The sequence below is a fragment of the Poecilia reticulata genome, linkage group LG20 (genome assembly GCF_000633615.1).
Source record: "Poecilia reticulata strain Guanapo linkage group LG20, Guppy_female_1.0+MT, whole genome shotgun sequence".
Taxonomy (NCBI): domain Eukaryota; kingdom Metazoa; phylum Chordata; class Actinopteri; order Cyprinodontiformes; family Poeciliidae; genus Poecilia; species Poecilia reticulata.
The window spans coordinates 6,981,891-7,001,235 of record NC_024350.1 but is presented as its reverse complement, the minus strand read 5'-3'; the positions used below and the strand labels follow the sequence as shown (position 1 = coordinate 7,001,235).

At 44.7% G+C, this 19,345-nt stretch overlaps 1 protein-coding gene across 1 annotated transcript in view; it reads left to right on the top strand.

Annotated features, from left to right (window-relative positions):
* The window catches only part of zeb1b (zinc finger E-box binding homeobox 1b), a 61,569-nt gene extending 44,842 nt beyond the window's left edge, over positions 1-16,727 (top strand). The window contains exons 2-8 of the mRNA XM_008438430.2: positions 694-849; positions 6,934-7,095; positions 7,911-8,113; positions 9,562-9,667; positions 10,166-11,859; positions 13,232-13,412; positions 15,171-16,727. Coding sequence (XP_008436652.1) covers positions 694-849; positions 6,934-7,095; positions 7,911-8,113; positions 9,562-9,667; positions 10,166-11,859; positions 13,232-13,412; positions 15,171-15,865 — 3,197 coding nt within the window. The 3' untranslated portion in view covers positions 15,866-16,727. The remainder of the gene's footprint in view (positions 1-693; positions 850-6,933; positions 7,096-7,910; positions 8,114-9,561; positions 9,668-10,165; positions 11,860-13,231; positions 13,413-15,170) is intronic.
* The last annotated feature ends 2,618 nt before the right edge of the window (positions 16,728-19,345 follow it).

The window sequence follows — 19,345 nt, the reverse complement described above, 5'->3', positions numbered from 1 at the left end:
GGAATGGAAGCCCAGGTGGAATTGAGAGATGGAGGAACACTGTGGAAATGAAAAGACGATGCCAGAGCAACACGCTCGGCGCACACACAAACACACACTGAAACGGATGGGGTGTGTGTGAGGAAAATTTACTCCCTGTAATAACCCTCTCTCTCTCTCCGCGGGCCGCCTCTCTGCGCGCCTCCTGGCTCCTTCAGCCTATAACACAGGCGACCACATCACACCGACTCCCACACAGCCCTGAAACCACTTCAGCCTGCAATCCAGTGATCTCACACATGTGCATGTGTGTCTGCATGTCCAAGTGCGAATTTTCTCTGCTTGCCTGTTGCTGCAGGGTCGGTTGTCACACCTAAAAGAGGCCCCTGTTCAGCAGGTTGTCAGTGTCTTAGCTGTTTAATCCAAATCTTTTCCCTGTGGAGGTCATTTCAAGTTTCATCTCATCTGTCTAAGGCGGACCACGTTCTGTTTAATTGGTGTTTCCAGCTCCCTGCCTCCACAACCAGTCCCTTTAATAGTTTTGACATTAAAACGACATGGTACATATATTTAACCCGGCCAGCTTTTAACCTTTCACTCCCAGCACTCATAATTAAAGACCACACACATCTCATCATGTTTATAAAGCACTCGAAGTAGAGTCAGGAAGCTCGGTACTCATTCTAAGCTGTGATCTTGTTTCTCCTTGTGCAGTGACCAACTACAACAATGTGCTGGAGGCAGGCTCAGACTCAGACGATGAGGACAAGCTGCACATCGTGGAGGAGGAAGGCAGCCTCGCAGACGGGGCAGACTGTGACAGCACGCTGCCGGACGACGAGCACCCAAGCGTGCCGAACTGGGACCCAGGTGAGAGCCTCATGTTATTCTCTGACCGCTGAAAAGTGAACAGAGTCGTTTCTGCTAACAGTTACGGTAGGTGGACATAATGCTGTGGCTCTTACAGTGACTTGCAAAGTTATTTCCACCCTTTGAACTTTTCCACCTTGTGTCATGATAGAACCACAAATTTTAACGTAGTTCTCATCATAGACCTCCACCACTTTTGTAATCTCTAATTAGTTTCCTTCTGGATTGGTGTGTACTTAGCTTCATCCGTCTTCCCAGCTTTTATCCTCACACTATGATGCTTCCACTACAGAGTTCCACAGTGGGAATGACGTGTCGAGGTTCATGTACAGTGTAAAAAGTTCCCGGATACAATGGCGTCCAGCACAGAGTCTGTCCATGGACAACTGAGAGTTCATAGTCAAGCGCATCAGTTTCTACAATTCTCACGACAAATTCTTTCATTTTCCAAGTTTGATGAGTTGGTCGTTCAGCCCATTTCTTCTCCAACAAGGCAGCCACTGCACACCTGTCAGTGTGGAACCAGAGCAGCAGTCACATTGTGGGTTACACCAACTCCCAACCTCATCAGCTTGGTGTTACAACAATTATATTTTTAACTATGTATTCGAAAGGTGCAAAATTCAAGTATTCATTATATTATAACCAGTCTGTTTAAATGTCAGCCACCTTTGGCTGAAAATTGACTTATTTTCTGAGAATACACCACAGGCTGAGCTATAGTTGCGTTTTTAAAGGTTCCTGTTGAGCACTCTTGAGCCAAGCAAGCAGTGTGGCTGAACTCGATGTATACACGTGTTTCATTCTCCGAAAATGAGCCGTCGTACTCGGCACCGCGACGGTGCACAAGGGCGCGGACGGTGTGACTGGTGAGCGCACCCTCAAGTTCAGTGTGTCAACTATAAACCTGGCAGGGGGCAAGTAAAGCAGCCTGGCAGGGTGCCAGGATTACCATACACTTGGGAGATCCCTGGGAGATTGGATTATTTTCTGCAGGTGGGTTTTGATCCAATTATGATGTCAGCTGAAGAGATACAGTCTTAAGTTGAGAAATGCCACCCTTACATCTGCACATAGTTATATAGCAGTCTTTGTCTCATTGTGAAACAGAGAGTAAGGAAACGGGTACTACATGCAGACGGGTTGAAACTAAGGCAGGAAGTATGATATTAAACAAAGACAATGCCAACACACAGAGAGACCTTCAGGCACACAAAAAAAGCCTTTCAAGCCAAGTGTCGGTGGAAAGCTTTACAGCACTGGTGGGCATACAGGGAACCGCCATGAACTCCTTTTTACCTCGAACCCTGTGGAAGTGGCATCAGAAGCGGCTCACTACCACAGGAAGCGCTGATGTCACTCCAGCCCCTCATTCCCTCCCTTTCTGTCGTCTCCAAAACAATTGTGGGTGCTGAAGGATGTCGGCGTTTCAGTACGGGCTCAAGGCCTCTCCATTGCATGTGGTCACCTAGGTAGCTTCAGACGGGTGCCAACAACTGTGACTTGCACATATGGCAGCTAATCAGGTACAAAAAAAATCACAAAGTTCTCTGTTTGAAGATGTCGGCTGTACTTTTCTTAGCAACAGATGTACATGAATGTAAACATGGGCAGCAGGGCGGGGAAATTCAAGCTAACACATCTGAAAACATCCAGTGACGTCTCACTTTTGGTCTGGGCAGAGAGTTTTAGAAATTCCACTCAGATGAATTTGCTTCGGTTTCAAACATCATGGTTTCGGTGTGCTGGTACATACGCTGTACGTGCACGGTCAAACCACAGACCTGTGCACAGAGCAGCCACCTACTCCCCAGACTCTGCTGTCATCCTCGGCTCGGCTCCCCCAGCTGCACCTCCTTGCATAAGAGGAAAGTTGGAGGAAGACTAATGTCATTGGTTTTGGCCCAGGATGGAGAACATTAAACACTTCAAAAGCATGAGCTGCACTGAAACAGCTCAGTGAGTTGGCTGCGCTCCATGTTTGTGCCTGATCTGGTCTTTTCACTGCTCTTCCTAAACTCTCCAGCCTTCTCCGCAGACCGGACTGATGAAACGCGGGGAAAGCCTCGGCTCTTTAAGCAAACACGTCTTTCGTCTAATCTGTTGGGAGAACAGACTCTCTGGTGTGGCCTTGAAAATCTGACCACCACCCAGCAATCTTCTTCTCCGCACAGCTCGGTTTGCTTCAAATTAAAGCCTTGACACCCCTTCTCACAAGACTTCAGCGCTCCAAAACCAGAAAGGTGGTTTTTCAGCACTTTAACTTTGTTTACCTCAAATCATTTTCTCTTTTTTTTTTAAATATCCTTACTGACTATTCTTCTTGTTCTGAATGATTCTTCTTGATTAAAGGGTATGAAAGGCCCCCACTTCACTATCATTACTCATTGACTCCTAAGTGATTATGTAGAGGCGGAGTAGCCCACCGCTGGGGTATGACTATGGTTGGGGGAGGGACAGGTAGATGGAGCGCTGACCCAGGAGGGCTTCTCCTTTACATTTAATGAGTAGGAGAGAATGATTACATCTGAGTGAAAGAGCAGGGTGGAGCTGGAGAGCAGAGGCACCAAATGATGGAGAAAGTCTGGATATATAGGCGGTTTCTCTCTGTGCCTGCAAACGTGTCCCTCCCCACTGGACTCTTTCACATTTTGAGACAAACCTCAATGTGTTTTATTGGGATTTTACGTGACAAACCATTTCAAGGATTGACAGTGTCTATTGTTGTGTTACCATGATGTCAGAAAGACTCTGGAATACACAATTTTCATGAAAGTTGGAAAGAGATGCATGTTTGATAGCACACAGCCAAGGATAAGCAAATCATTCCTCTCCTGACTTCAGAATACCTCATGTCTTCTTCAGTCTGTCTCCCAATGGCTGGAGATAAAGTAAAGCATTTGTTCCCCCCCACCACTGTTGAATACTTTAGATTCTTTTTTACAAGGCCTTGTCTTGTTCAATGATGTATGTCACCCCACCAGACACAATCTATGAGATGTTGTGGATGCACTGCTACAGGAAGTAGTCAGGTCATGGGATGGACAGGACAGTAAATGCATCATGGGCCGGCCCCTTTGCAGAGATGTAGGGAGAGTGGGAAGAGACAAAAGCAAGAGAAAAAGAAAAGAAACTTGGTGGTCTGCTGTTTTTTTCACATGAACATGCGCTGACATTCTCTCTTGAACCTTCTATGGAGCTCTTTTAACTGATCTTCCACGTGTGCAGCGGTGCATTCATATTCCTGCGTCAGCATGTAAGCGGCCTGCGTGATGTTTCATGTCAGGGGGAGCAGCCTGATAACACACAGCCACCTCAGCAAGGCTGCAACCCCTCCTGGCCCTCTTCTGTACTTGAAAAAGAGCCGAGTGAGGCAAACGAATCACACAGGCGAGGAGTGAAAACAACAGCCTGTCATGCCTTTGCACCACAGAGCCCCAAACGGGACTTCACTTCACTTCACACACACACAAGCCCAACATTTTGTAGCCTTGAGGTGAATCGGTGTGTCTGGAAGCGGCTGAGGGAACAAATCCCAGCCTGATCAGCATTTCCTGACATTTTTTGCACCACGTCACTTGGTGACATTATTTAGAAATGGATAGAGAGCTTCGATGGATGGATGTAATACTTTGTCTGTGAAAAGTATTTACTTTATGTCTCATTCTACTATGTAAAAACATCAATCTTCAGTGTATTTTACTTGTATTTGGTGACGTAGTGCATAACTCTGAATTGAAAGTTTCAAGTGTTTTGGGGTTGGCAACAGCTAGCTTTGCACATGTAGAAACTAGGGAAGTTTTCTGGCCAATCAATCTATAAAACGTCACATGTGCCAATTCCGATTTTGACCAATACTGATTAATTTTGTCTGAAAAGTTGCTAAATACAGCAGGAAAGTGGAGTGACTATTTTTAACTACATCTGCGTTTCAATCAGTTTTCAGAAATCTGTGGTGTAGACAAGATTGTTGGATAAGATCAGTTTCTCATGCAAGTATCCACTGATAGCCGATCTCAGAAAAATTGAAGAAATCGGAACTGACTTATTGAAACTGACAGTCATACCAGTTCTTCTTTGCACAATACAACTTGGGAGACTCGTCACTTTTTCAAGCTGTGCCACAGATCATCAGTTGTATTTATGTCTGAACTTTGACTGGGCCATTTTAACATTTGGACATGCTTCTGCTGGCTGTATGCTTTGGGTAACTGTCCTGCCAGAAACAGAAGCTCCATCTCAGTCTTAGGTCTTTTACAATGTCAGGCAGGTTTTCTGGCAGAATTGCATTAATCTCCACATTAACGAGAATCCTTGTCCCTGCCAAACAAAAGCATCCTCCCACCACCATCCTGCCAGCACCATATGTTACCATAGGGTGTTGTACAGAGAGATCTTCCATCACACAGAACCGTTCTCATGTGAGCCACGACATCACTTCTTATAGAGATTTTTCCTTCCAGTCTTCACTTAATGTCCGATTTGCAAATTGCACAACAGCTGTTGTGTCAACAAGCTGAGCTGTGGATCTGAACAGCTCCTCCAGAGTTACCATGGGTCTTTTGTATAGAATAGATGTTTGTGGTTGTAATAAAACAAAAACATAACATTGTTAGGGTATGAATACTTATCCAAAGCTCGGATTTATGACAGACTGACAGGGTGTGAATACTTTTTCAAAACTCTGCATTTACTTGTTGCTAATCCTCTGTAAGCCTTAACCTGACAGCCAGAGAGTGTGTTTCCCAGACTGCCAGAGTGTTTCCCTTAACATGTTAGGTGGAATGTGTTAAATGTGTCTCGGGGTATTACTGATGTTGCTCGGGTCGTGGGAGGAAAGCTGTGTGTATCCCGAGTACAGGATACAAATTCCAAGATGGGCCTTTCTGAGCACCTGCTGCTTTCTCCTACTTTACACACCCACGCTGACATGTTCACAAAAAGACGGCCTCTTTGTCCTCATGATCTCTCTGAGGTCTGCAACAGGCCAGCAGGCTTCTTCCAGCAGTCCTCAATAACCATAGCAACAAATGACTGCCATTGCATTGTTCTGCGGCTTTGTCAAGGCGCCGCAGAGGAAGCTGGACCGAGACTTGTTTGTAAGAGTACTGGTATTCGCTGTGCGTCGGTGAGTCATGAAGTGCTACACCTGTTCCCATCTCTGAGGAGAACACAGCTGGCCCTGTCTCTCAACACACACACCCACACACACACGCACTGTACGCAGTTCTCCAAAAACAATTCTCCAATCTCCGCTGAGCAGAGGGAGTTCATGAAACATCCACCCGGTAAACAGCACTGTTGTATCCACAGCAGGCTAACTTTGCTTTTAGCTGCGAGCTCACCCCTATAATTATTCTCCGTAATGATCCACAGAGGCGCACTAACACATCCACTGAGGAGCGGTGCTCTGTTTAGTTGCTGACATGCTGTACCTGGTTTCTGCATCCACCTCAGGTAGCATTGGGGAGAACCGAGATCAAGAGAAAGGAAGGAAGCTTTCATGCCTACTAAACTCAGTCCTCAGGTTACGCTCCTGTAATGAGCGTGTGCGCCGCTTCCGAGCCGAGCCGAGCTCGTGTGATGTGGAGGAAGAACACGCTCGGCTCATTTGCCAAAGTTGGTCTGAAGGCCGAGCCTCACCTGAGAGCACAGAGCGTGTGAGAGTTCCCGCTTCATCTCTGTCTGCTGCAACGTTGGAGGAGGAGATTCGTCACCTAATTATCAGTTCAGCCACAACAAGTACCTTACCTAACATTGTTAATAGAGGTTTGCCATTCAGTACAAAGAACACCATGCTCACCGTCGCCCCTGGCCTTTGATGCTAATGAGTTTTCTCATCTCTTTGTGAACGTCGGGATGTTTTTTCTTCTTCTTCCTGACGCTGCATGCCTCTTTCCAGTCTGCTGAACACGGGATGATCAAGAGCACAGACCGTAGAAGCTGCTCCAACCACGGCATTCTCTGTGATTTTACGACATGATCACATATGGCATGTGTCAGGAGCCAAAACCGTTCTGCTCTAGAGATGAGATCAATGAAGGCTAGTCTGTAACGAGTGTGTGTGTGTTTGTTCCTTTGCAGTGAAGGAGGACTGCGCTTCAGATGGCGAGGATGACGTGAGCACGGACGCCCTGGTGGAGGAGATGCTCCAGCAAGGAGACACGGCCATCATCTACCCAGAGGCTCCAGACGATGACCTCCAGCGCCAGGGCACCCCCGACGCCAGCGTCCATGACGAGAACGGTACCGGACGTCACGCCGTAGGGACTGTCCTCAGTCACACTTCACTGTTTGTGCTGCTGAGCTCTCGCGCTGTTACAACACCTATCTAGTAATTACCCCCACTAGAGGGGATGGCTCTATCTGCTGCCTGTTACACCTCAGGTGTTAACTCCCCCCATTAGCACCAGCCTCTGACATCATTACAGCCACTACGGCTCCTGGGCTTTTAACTTTTACCTGCTTCCTCTGAAGGGGACCAGAGGAGGGAGGGGGGTTCAGAAATGGCAACACCTGAGTAAATTTGTCACGTCCATGTGAGCTCTGACTCACAGCTACCTGGGTGATAATGTGTGTGCATTCCCAGCCACAGCTCTCACCTGGTCCCCAGGAAGAGGTGGGGGGCTTAATACATCACTTGTTAACAAGGTAATGCTTTACCTGTGTGGGAAGAGAACAACTTAAACCCTCTGTTGGTCTGGAGCTCAGGTGCAGGTGGGCGACGTGTTTACCAGCCTCATTTTTTCTTACACACACTCCTGATACACAATAGGCAATCACATGGTTACATCTCAAGAGTCTAAAACGGTCATTTATTTTCCTTTTGTCAGAATATGTGTAAATAACATGAAGAGAAATCAAAGTGCAGCCAAGGACAGTGAACACCAGCTTTGATCTGCTTGGTTACCTGGCTGCTGTTTACCTGTAGGGGAGGATCTCTCAGTGACCGGTGGAATCACAGAGCGGCGTTACTGTCGCCGCTCATGCGCAACATCAAAGCGTTTCCCAACATGTGTTTTTAACCCCGTCTCCTCCTCCTATTCTCTTCTTTCATCCAGGAACCCCCGATTCGTTCTCCCAGCTGCTCACATGCCCGTACTGCGCGCGGGGCTACAAGCGCTACAGCTCCCTGAAGGAGCACATCAAGTACCGGCATGAGAAGACAGAGGAGAGCTTCAGCTGCCCTGAGTGCAGCTACAGCTTCGCATACCGCGCTCAGCTGGAGCGCCATATGAGCGTTCATAAGGGAGGACGGGATCAGGTAAAAAGTTCTGTTCTGCACTTAGATGCTGAAAGCTAACTTTGTATTTTGTTTCCAAGGAGAGAATTTGTAGAAATATCTTAAAGCGATGTTTTTTAAAGCCACAATAAGTCACAGGACAGATTTAATGTTTTTCTTTTCTCAGTTATGAGTTAAACAATCCATTCAGCCCATGAGACAAAAAGTACACAGTATTGAGTTGATATTTTAACAATTTGAGAAAAAGAAAATCTAAAATGTTCACGTTCAAAACTGTGAATAAAATACTCAGTAAATAGTAAAAATAATTCAGACATGGTGGGACCAGTCCATGCATCAATCTATCATGACATGCTCATGTTTGGTGTTTATTAAATGGAATGTCAAAGAATCAATGTTCAGTATAGATTATATTTGATCAATCTATTTTAGAGATTTGATTTTTTTCTACAACTGCAGGACCAGATTCTCAAAAAATACTTTAGAGAAAGCAGCAATTTACAAAGTAGATCCTGAACAGTGTGTCATTATTGTCTGTCACTCTGTCTCCATTTATTTATTTATATTTATATGAAGTACCAAAGAAATCATTTACATGAACCCATTAAAAGTGGTGTAGGAATCTTGAAAGTTTTCCAGGAGGTGGTCTTGTTATATGACTTATACAATGGGACAACTGAAGAACTGCTTCCTGTCACACTTCAAAATAAGAGTCCAATCATGAATCAGAGTTTCAAGCTTAAGCACTCGCCTTCAGATCCAGATCTCCTGATAATTGCTTAAACTAAACCAGCAGCTGTCCTCTTGATATTGTGAAATTTCCACAAGATCCTCTTTTACCGGCAGCACAGCCATGTACTTATAGGTGTATACATGCGGACACATTATAGGTTCCACCAGTTATTGCTCATATCATTTACACCAGCACAAACAGCTGTTAAATACAGAAAATAGAGACCCCTCTGGTGCAGTGCCACTGTGCAGCACATGTAGTGCAAATCCACTATGTTTTACTGCTGGTTATTAGTCAAAACCTTTACAACAGAAAAGTAACTGAAGATCCATTGTCTTGTGTGTTCACAGCAGGAGTTAGATGTCTCTACCCTAAATCAGAGACAAGCAAACACTGGAGAGCTATTCTAAATTACAAAAAATAAAACAGAAGTTGGCTCTTTAAAAGCAAAACACAAAAAGGAAGAGCAGCTTACGATTATTTAACAAAACTTCCTGGAATGATTCATATGTTTATTTCATAAAAGGCTGTAACATCTTCTGTAGGTGCTGCAGAAACAGGTTTCTAAAAAAAAAAAAAACTTGACATAAAAGCTTTCTGGTTTCCAAGCACGACAAATAAACATGAACTCTTGCCCTTGATTGATTAACAGCATTGTGATGTAAATAATCAGAGTTCAAAGGTCACACTGTCATAGCCTGTGTGACTCAACGACCCCTCACCTTTTATCTCACAGAGGCACATCACGCAGTCCGGAGGTAACCGGAAATTCAAGTGCCCCGAATGCGGCAAAGCATTCAAGTACAAGCACCATCTGAAGGAGCACCTCCGGATTCACAGTGGTGAGAGCACAGCCCTGTCAAATAAGCATGCTATCTGTGTGTGTGTGTGTGTGCGTGCGCGTGTGTGTGTGGGTGCGTGTGTGTGCGTGAGCAGGTCATGTTCAGTGTGTTGTCTTCATGCCCCTCTGCAAGCCACAGATGCTTCAATCTCGGTTGCAGCGAGCTTTATGTTTTATTTATGTTTCCCTGCGTTTAGATCTCCTTCATCATGTTTCGGTGTGTTGGTTCTCCTCCTTAATGTGCCGTAATCATGTTTCTTTTGGCATTATGGGACAGCAATTAGAGACGGGCATTTCCCAGTGGTGCCATTACACGAACGTTTAAGCATCATCGAAATGCATTAGAGCTTTTTCCTGCTGTACCGCTTATAGCCTAGCTTGCTCATTTAGCTTCATTCACTAATGGAAATTGTTCTCTTCCCCTCTTCCCCCCTCTACCTCCCCTCCCGGCCAACTCCGCTTTCCCTCTCTCTGTTTCACAAACTGTGGCTTTATTCAGGAGAGAAACCCTATGAGTGCTCCCACTGCAAGAAGCGCTTCTCCCACTCAGGCTCGTACAGTTCCCACATCAGCAGTAAGAAGTGCATCAGCGTCATCTCAGTGAACAGCAGACAGCGCCTGGGGGGCAGCAGAAACCAGGCCCAGGGTTCACCACCGGGGCTGCCCACATCCCCTTCAGTCCACTGCGGACAGATCAGGGAGAAACTGGAGCACAGCAAGCCCCTCCAGGAGCAGCTGCCTCTCAACCAGATCAAGACGGAGCCCGTGGATTACGAGTACAAGCCGGCGGTACTAACGCCTCCGGCCATGGCCGCTATGAATGGCGGAGTGTTCAGTGGAGGTGCTGCTGCCCCTCTGCAGGGTACTGTACAGGCGGTGGTCCTGCCCACTGTGGGGTTGGTGTCCCCCATCAGCATCAACCTGGCAGACCTACAGAATGCCCTCAAGGTGGCAGTGGATGGTAACGTTATAAGGCAGGTGCTGGAAAACAACGCCAAAGGCCAGGTGAACTCGGGCCTCACCACTCAAACGCTGCACCCCCCTCAGCAGCAGCTCATCTCAGCCATCAGTCTGCCAATCGTAGGGCAGGATGGGAATGCAAAACTTATTATAAATTACAGTCTGGACCCCAACCAGGGCCAGCTCACACCCCATAACCTAAAGAAAGAGCCTGTGTCTCCGGCTCAGAGTACCGCTGACTCTATCAAGTCCCAGAAACTCCCCGAGGATCTTTCAGTCAGAGGCAGCAGGGACCAGGCACAGCAAAAAGAGGAAAAGACCACTACAACATGTCTACTGTGTGAGAACTGTCCAGGGGGGCTGGAAGCACTCCATGCTCTCAAGCACTGCAAGAAAGAGGATCTCAGATTGAACGGAGCAGGTTTAGATAAATCTGAGGCGGTTGCTGCCTTGCTGTCAGACAGAGGAATCTGCAACCACCCCAAGAACCTCCTGTCCCTTCTCAAGGCCTATTTCGCCTTAAATGCAGAGCCCTCTAAGGACGAACTGGTCAAGATCTCTGACTCAGTCAGTCTGCCGATCCATGTGGTAAAGAAGTGGTTTAGCAAAATGCAGCAGGGTCAGATATCTCTGGGCGCCCCAACACCCCCATCAGAAGAAGAGGACTCCTGTGAAGCTCACAGTGTGGTATCACTGGTCCCAGGGAAGGACACAGCCACTATAAGTAGATCTGTGAGTCAGGATAGCCCCACAGAGGCTACGCCAGCAGAGGTCAATGGCACTCACAGCTCACCGGCCTCACCCTCGCCACTTAACCTTACAGCTGGCGGTCCCACCCAAGCCGACACCCCTGAGAGCACTGAAGGACCCCTGGACCTGTCGCTGCCAAAGCCAGCCAGAGAAGAAGCAGAGAGCATGGCGCCTGCAGCTCGAGTTTACCCCTCTGCTTCCTCCCGCCAGACCACTGAGGAGGAACCTCTGAACTTAACTTGCACAAAGAAGGACATGTCACCACTCTCAGCCATGGGGGGAAGCCCCCTCGCACTGTACGCCAACCAGCCAAGTGCCAAACCCCTCGATATTGTAACCACAATGCAATGCCTGCGAGCACTAACCAACAACAACAAACAACAGACTATCCTGATCCCCCAGCTGGCTTACACATACACCACTACGGCTAACAGCCCTGCAGGGACAGAGACGCACGAAACCATCCACCTCAATGGAATCAAGGTGCGTACCCTTAAATAGCCCCCAGGCTTAATAAAGAAGTATTATAAACTACAGTGTGCTTAGAATATTAGGCACAATAAGCTAGCAGTTACCTTAGCATAGCTCCAAAGAAAATAAATCATGTTTAAATTGTAACTCTATATTTTCCTTGAAGACAAATTACATTTATTTAGACTCTTCTGTTACTGTATGGCTGCTGCATTATAAACTTGCGACGTAGAGATTGTGTAGAGAGATTTTCTATGTGGAATTTAGCAACTGCTAGAGTTCAGATTAGGTTTGAATATTATAAAACACAGTCAGTCAGAGCTCTTCTCATTGTTCAGAGCCACAAACATCCCAACACCAACAGGTGATAAAGTCTTTCAAAACTATCTACACCTCTTAACCCGCTTCACTAAGGGTACACAAATAAATTTCCCCAGATTTTCTTAATTTTGCTAAATTGAAAATCGTCCGATTCTTACAACAGAAATTAATCTTTTCTACCTCTGCAAAGGTCTGAACATCATCCACTGTCTGCTTTTGCTCTGCCGTGAGAGAGGTGACTGAAAGACACACAATGTCACATCTACATGTTCACGGTTAGCAGTGGTCGCCCTGCTGTTGCCAACTTAGCAACTTTGTCAATACACTTTGCAACAAATTTGCTACATTTTGCTATATTTAAGCAAAAAACAACAAAAACAAAAAAACAATAAGTAATCGACCAAAACCCGGCAATCTGTTCTTTCACATTTTTTCTCATTACAACCATCTATCCATTGTCTGCTACTACACAATCCATGTAGGCGACACAGCAAATATGAGAAGATGTAAAACCTTTTGGCCAACAAGCAAATTGCTATTAATGACAAAAAAAGGTATGAAGATCTTTACAAGGAACTACACAAAGAAGGACATGTCTGAGAACTACATATTGAAACTTTACAGAGCTTTCTGGCCCAGAGACTTAATGAGACCAGTCAGGATGGATAGAAATGTGACTGTGTTTGCCTCCACTCAGAGGACACGTGCTACTCTTTGTTGTATACACCATATTGATCTGTTGAATCAGTTTGAAGGCAGCACCTCTGCCTGCTGCATTGATTTCCTGTTGTTGTATTATACTTTAGTGTTAAATGGATTGGCATAGATCTGCCGTGTAAAACAGAACACAAACGACGCCAAACACCCTTTTGCTCCAGTGGAGGTTTTAGCTCCACCGGAACAGGAAGGACTTGTTGCTGTTGCTCAGACAGAACCGTGACTAGCTGATGACTCAGCATCACTCCATGCAAAGTTTCACTGCAGATGTGAATCACTGTGTTGTGAGAAAGAAAGGAAAACCAAAAGATAATCAGCATCATAATGCCGATGTCTCATTTCCCAGGAGGAGAGGCTGGAGCTGGGCTCAGAGGGATTCTCGGTCGTGGACGAGCAGAACGACTCCGACTCGGGCCCAGCGAGGAAGAAGATGAAGAAGACGGACAGCGGCATGTACGCCTGCGACCTGTGTGACAAGATCTTCCAAAAGAGCAGTTCGCTACTGAGACACAAATACGAACACACAGGTAAACGTGACAAAAAAATAAAATAAATCGCACACAGAGCACAAACCTAGCAAAAAACAAAGAGAAAAACAAAAGGTCCCTCAGAACCGGAACCCCTCTCATCACCACTCACTGTTGTGCTTGGAAACATGAGTCAGAGTGCATGCGAAGGGGAATTTTGAGCTGGAAGAAGGGTGGACACCTCCATTCCAGCAGGTATTACTCAACACTCACAGAAGAGGTCTGAGAATTTATTTCCACCAACTCCCCACCTCTGCACTGCCAGTTTCTCATGTACGGCTCCGCATGTTGCAAGAAGCGATCTCTGGTAGTGATTTGGAGCAGTAGAAGATGATGATTCCATGGCCAAGCACAGGTCAGCGCTCTCAGAGGCGTTTTCTTTTTCTTTATTACTCTGATACCTGGCTCTGAAGCCCAGTTTTCAGCTCCAAGTGACCTCATCTTAGGTGAAACTAGCTGCTTGTGTTGAAATGTTCTCCTTAGATACGCTGATGATGGAGCACACTTTCAGCATTCAGGGTGTAGAAACATTTTACGCAACAATGCGGGGGACCTGAGGACTGTTTTTTGTTTTCCACTCATCCCTCCATTTAGTAGGACATTTTTTTCTTGTTAAATATGTTGGTGCATATTATATTTTAACGTATTTTGACTTGTTTGAGTGCTCAGATCAATTAGTAGTTTAACACGTACATAAACCTCTACTTTATGTTTTCCCTTTCAGACAGTTGTTATGATACATAACCGTGGCAACAATGTGGTTTTTTGGGGGGAGTTTTTTTTTTTTTTTTTTTTTTTTTTTTTTAACAAATGGGAGCAGCTGACTAGCAACTCAAGAACTAAAATGATACCTGAACTATGATGACAAAGTTGAAAAGAAGTTCCACACATCACAATGAGCGAGAGTCACATCCCCTACTCCAACATCTCTCACCATACGGCCTACTGAGTTAAAGATGAGCTGCAAAAGCAAATGAGGTGGATTAGGAGTGCTGAGTGAGACTGTCATATAGAAACAATCTTCAGTCAGAGGCCTCTTCAGACTCAGTGTGAAACTGGCTGCTACCAGAGAACCTTCCTACCCACATCGTCACCACCCGCAACGACTTTTTGAAGACACTAGGATGATATGAGGCATGACATTTAATTTCCCTGTGGGCCGAGTAAAGCATTACTGAACTGAGTTGAATTGAACATGTTGCATGTCTCAGAGAGGGTTTCCAGCTGAGCTATCGGCAGGTCTGCTGCTGCTTCTGTGACAGATCCGTTAAAAAACTTGGAACTACTCCATTATTCAGACAATAATTTGACTGAGATTCAGCTGATTTATTTTTCAGCTACATACTCTATATGTTTAGTTGTTTAGCTTAACAGATGGGATATGAGAGGAAAATCACCTTCCTATGCAGTGTTCCGATATCTACTGGTAAAAAATACCAAAACTTGGGACCAAAACTTCTGTGTTTTTACTGATAAGGATTCCATGGAGTAAAACTTATGTATCAACAGTATTTCAGGTGGCTTGTTCTAGATAGTGGACACAGAATGACCACAACAGGTAAAGGTAACGGTAAAGTAGCACCACCGGAGGGCGACAAAGTGCTTCCAGTAGGATCATTGGCTTGTGTTGAATGCTCATCATTCAACGTCAGTGTGAGTGCAGAAGCAGTTTGGGGCAAATTAGAGACAATTTTAAAGTAACGCATGTTTTTAATGATCTGAACATGTTGACGCAGATTTTATTTTCTCTCTCGGCAGGGAAGCGACCTCACGAGTGCGGCATCTGCAGCAAGGCCTTCAAACACAAACACCACCTGATCGAACACATGCGCCTCCACTCAGGGGAGAAGCCGTACCAGTGTGACAAGTGTGGCAAGCGCTTCTCCCACTCGGGCTCCTACTCCCAGCACATGAACCACCGCTACTCCTACTGCAAGAAGGAGACGCAGAGCCAGGCAGGAGGACGGGAGAGCCCCGCGGAGGAGGACGGCGAGGTCCCCGCAGAGCAGCAGAGGCAGGACACGGCGCCCTCTCTACTGGACTCAGACGAGCGAGGGAGCAGCACCAGAGAGGACGAAGAGAGTGAGGAGGAAGAGGTGGAGGAGGAGGAGGAGGGTGTGGTGGACATGAATGACATCCAGGTGGTGCAGATAGAGGACGAGGAGGAAGAGGACAAAGAGGAGAGCAAGGAGGAGCAGATGGAGACGGAGAGAGAGGACGGAACATTAGAGACGGAGGAGAAAGAGGAAGTCGACACAAGGCAGGAGGAGATGCGGCGGAGCGTTGAGGAGGAGGAAAGCGACGCCGATAAAGACGAGGTGATAGATAAGGAGGGAGGTGCAGCCGAGGAGGCGGATGGGGAGGGCCAAGGGGAGAGCAGAGGCGAAACGAATCGGAGCGGGGGTTCTCAGGACGAGGAGGAGACGCCGGAGGAGAAAACAGACACAGACTGAAGCAGGAAGTAGGCTTCTCCGTGCGACACAATCAGACTCTCTCCTCGCCCCGCGCCGAGGATCAGCGTCCGCTCACTCTGACACTTCACTACTGTGTAGAAATCCAGGTGTGCCTGAAAAAATACTAGTGACTTTTCCCCACAGGAGAACGTCTCCCTCTGTTTGAAGAACCATTTGTAAAACAGAAGGACGAAGAAGAAGAAGAAGAAGAGGAATTTTAACGAACGAAAGACATGCATTATACAGACTTTGGAAGCTAGAGCCGACACGTTTTAGATAATGTTTTATTACTAAAACACCTTGGGTCCTTTCTTTTTATCAGTGTTACTAATTTTATCACTCATATTTTAACCTTTAAAAGCTGTACAGTTGGGAGATATTTCTATATCTTTTTATTGCCAATGAACAAAAAATAGTCAGTATTTTGTTAAGTTGGAAGAAAAAAAAATAGACAAATCCTGTGCACTACAAGTGGCTCGGTTTACCTACAGGCTGAGTTTGTTGAACCCGTCAGTATTATCGCGCTACGCCATCACACCGTTTAGCATTACAGTTCAGATTTCTGTTGTTGGGGTCGGACTGAGAGCCTTAAGGAGAGAAACGTCTGAGAGCTAACGCGTTTTAGAACCAGGCAGTATTGATGTTCTTTATTTCTGTTAGTCAAGCTTGGCCGAATCATGATCAATTCCATTTCTGAGTGATAAAAAGTGAGCGTCACCAGAGAGGGTTCCTGAAAAGATTCAAAACTCTTCCCAAACAAAACCCAAAGCCGTTGTTGGCCCATTGGTATAAATGTAAAAGAAAAAAATGGATGGATGGATGGATGGATGGATGGATGGATGGATGGATGGATGGATGGATGGATGGATGGATGGATGGATGGATGGATGGATGGATGGATGNGGATGGATGGATGGATGGATGGATGGATGGATGGATGGATGGATGGATGGATGGATGGATGGATGGATGGATGGATGGATGGATGGATGGATGGAAAATACCTGTATCAAGACTGCATAGGAACCCTCAACTAAATCCACCACAAAAAACCACTAATGAACTTTTTTGGTCTTGTTAGAAAATCTGGACACTAAAACAGTTTGGAACATAACCTCCCAAAAACTGCATTCTGTCTCTTATTATTTTACTTTTCTTACAAATGCGCAAGAATATCTGGTGATTTTAGCCGCATTTCAGTTAGCTCAACTTATCATGGTTTCAAATAGCCAACTAGTCGTTCACGAAAAGGAAACTGAAAAGCCAAAACGTCTGCCTTTTTACTCACCACCTCTGATCTCATCCACAAACTTAGAGCCTTATGCAAAAATAATTGCGAAAATAAATAAATAAATCAAATGAGAAAGCATGCATATCAGAAGTGCCATTGAACGTTGCTGTTGAAGCTTCCAGCAAATGCCGGGTCCCGATCAAACAATAAACCGAAACACTGTTGCAGACAGAGGAGAGCTGAGCCTGCAAATTCATGCGTTAGATTTTAGATGATTTCTTTTTCCTAATCTGAGCGACTAATAATCACCAAGCATGTTGTTTTAACAAAGATGATTGGTTTCTCATGGTGACCACCTCCTGCCTTCCCTGAGCTCGTTCAGCGCACTTGTTTCACGCATCATGAAATCCTCAAGTCTCTTCAGGTGACAAAATGAAGTTTAATTTAACCATGTTTTTATTTTTTTTTACCTGTCAGTATTATTTTTGTCCCTCTTGTTGGTTTACGTCCTGTTTCAGTGTGCGTACTGTACATGTCCCACAGTGGCAGTGTTATCCCAAACCCCCCCGACAAGATGGGTATGTCTGTTTAGTTGTAGAGAACTTTTATATTTATGTGTTGGATTTTTTTTTTTTTTTTTACGTTTCTTTACGCTTATTTATTACACAATGTAGTGTACAATACTGTAGTTTGTATTAATGCGATAATATATTTTAGTATGGACAAAAGAAGAAAAGGCGAATAACTGCAACTCTGGAAAACAAGACTCCGGCATACTGAAGTATGTTTTTTTGAACAAATGTTTTTTTTTTTCTTCTTCTGGGTGGAAAAAAAAAATCTCTCACCATGCAAGCCAGAAAATTTGGAACCTGTGACCTCTCTGCATCTACTCTCATGTTAGTTTTCTTTCCCCTCTCCTGAGATGAAGCTACTGAACTATGAAAACTAATTGTATGTCTAATAGCATGAGTGTGTGCCGTCATATTGAACGATGATCCTTAACCACATAGACTTTGCCAAGCCAAAATAATATTTCCGTATGTTCTTATGTTTTTATTTGTGCCAATTTGTTCCTTTACATCAGTGTCACAAACATACCCAGTTTTATATGCCCCTCCCCTTTTAACAACCTCATCTTTTTTATAATGAATGTTTTTGTTTCTTTTATTTCATTTTTTTTTTATGATTCCCCATCTCACAATAAAATGCATCAATTACATGCTCGCTTTGTCATGATGATGTTTAGAATTTTAAAATTCAACATTTACAGCTAGAAAAAATTATTTAAACTGAAATTATATTTTGTCGATTAATTTCACAACATATTCATATGATTTGACTAAATAATGAAAACAAAACATTCTAAAATATATATTAATTTCTTACTTTTTAAAATAAATTGTCTAAAAGCTTCAATAGTTATATGTTCAAGATAAACACTCCATTACAAGTGACATTTATTTCATTCACTTTTCGTTTAAAAAGCATACTGTTTGTTCTTAAAGCTTTTGCAAACTGAAATGACTGCCTTTAAATAAATGAGTCATATTTATAAACATATTACTTTGGATATTATATTATCAATCTTTAACACCTTTTTAATGTAAATGTTGTAAAGGTTTAGTAAAAATAGTTTTGCATTAACTACTGAAACATTTAGAATGTGCAATCTATATCAACATTAACTTCATCCACTTGTGGCTTCTCACTTTATGGTATAAAGTAAGCTAATTATTACATCTGCCAGGTTGATTTAAATGGGAACAACCATTTGGAGCACTTCACTGAAACCTACTAAATAACAACTGTCAACTGGTGTCTTAAACACAAATTTGTTGAGTCTGATGGATGGATTACTGGACTTCAGCCATGCATAGTGTTTTTCTTTTTTTTAAAGGCTTTTGTTGGCTCTGGTGGCCTTTATTTGAAGGTAGTTTGACAGGAAGGAGGGTTATGAGAGAGAGGGAAGACATGTAGCAAATGTCACCAGGCTGGGAATTGAACCTGTGACCACAGGCATGAGGACTAGTGCCTCAATGCATGGGTTGTGCTTTGCCCCTGCGCCACCACAGCCCCTGGATAGTGTTTTTCTGAAGTGTAAATATTTCTGAACGAAGCAGGTTTGAAAAGCAGCTCTTGACCTTACATCTTGGATCATTGCCCATCCACCAAGCTCTCCCCATGAGGGTTGTTCTATAAAAATCAATAGCCATATAATCTTGTATGCGGCTCTGTTCACCACCAATGTT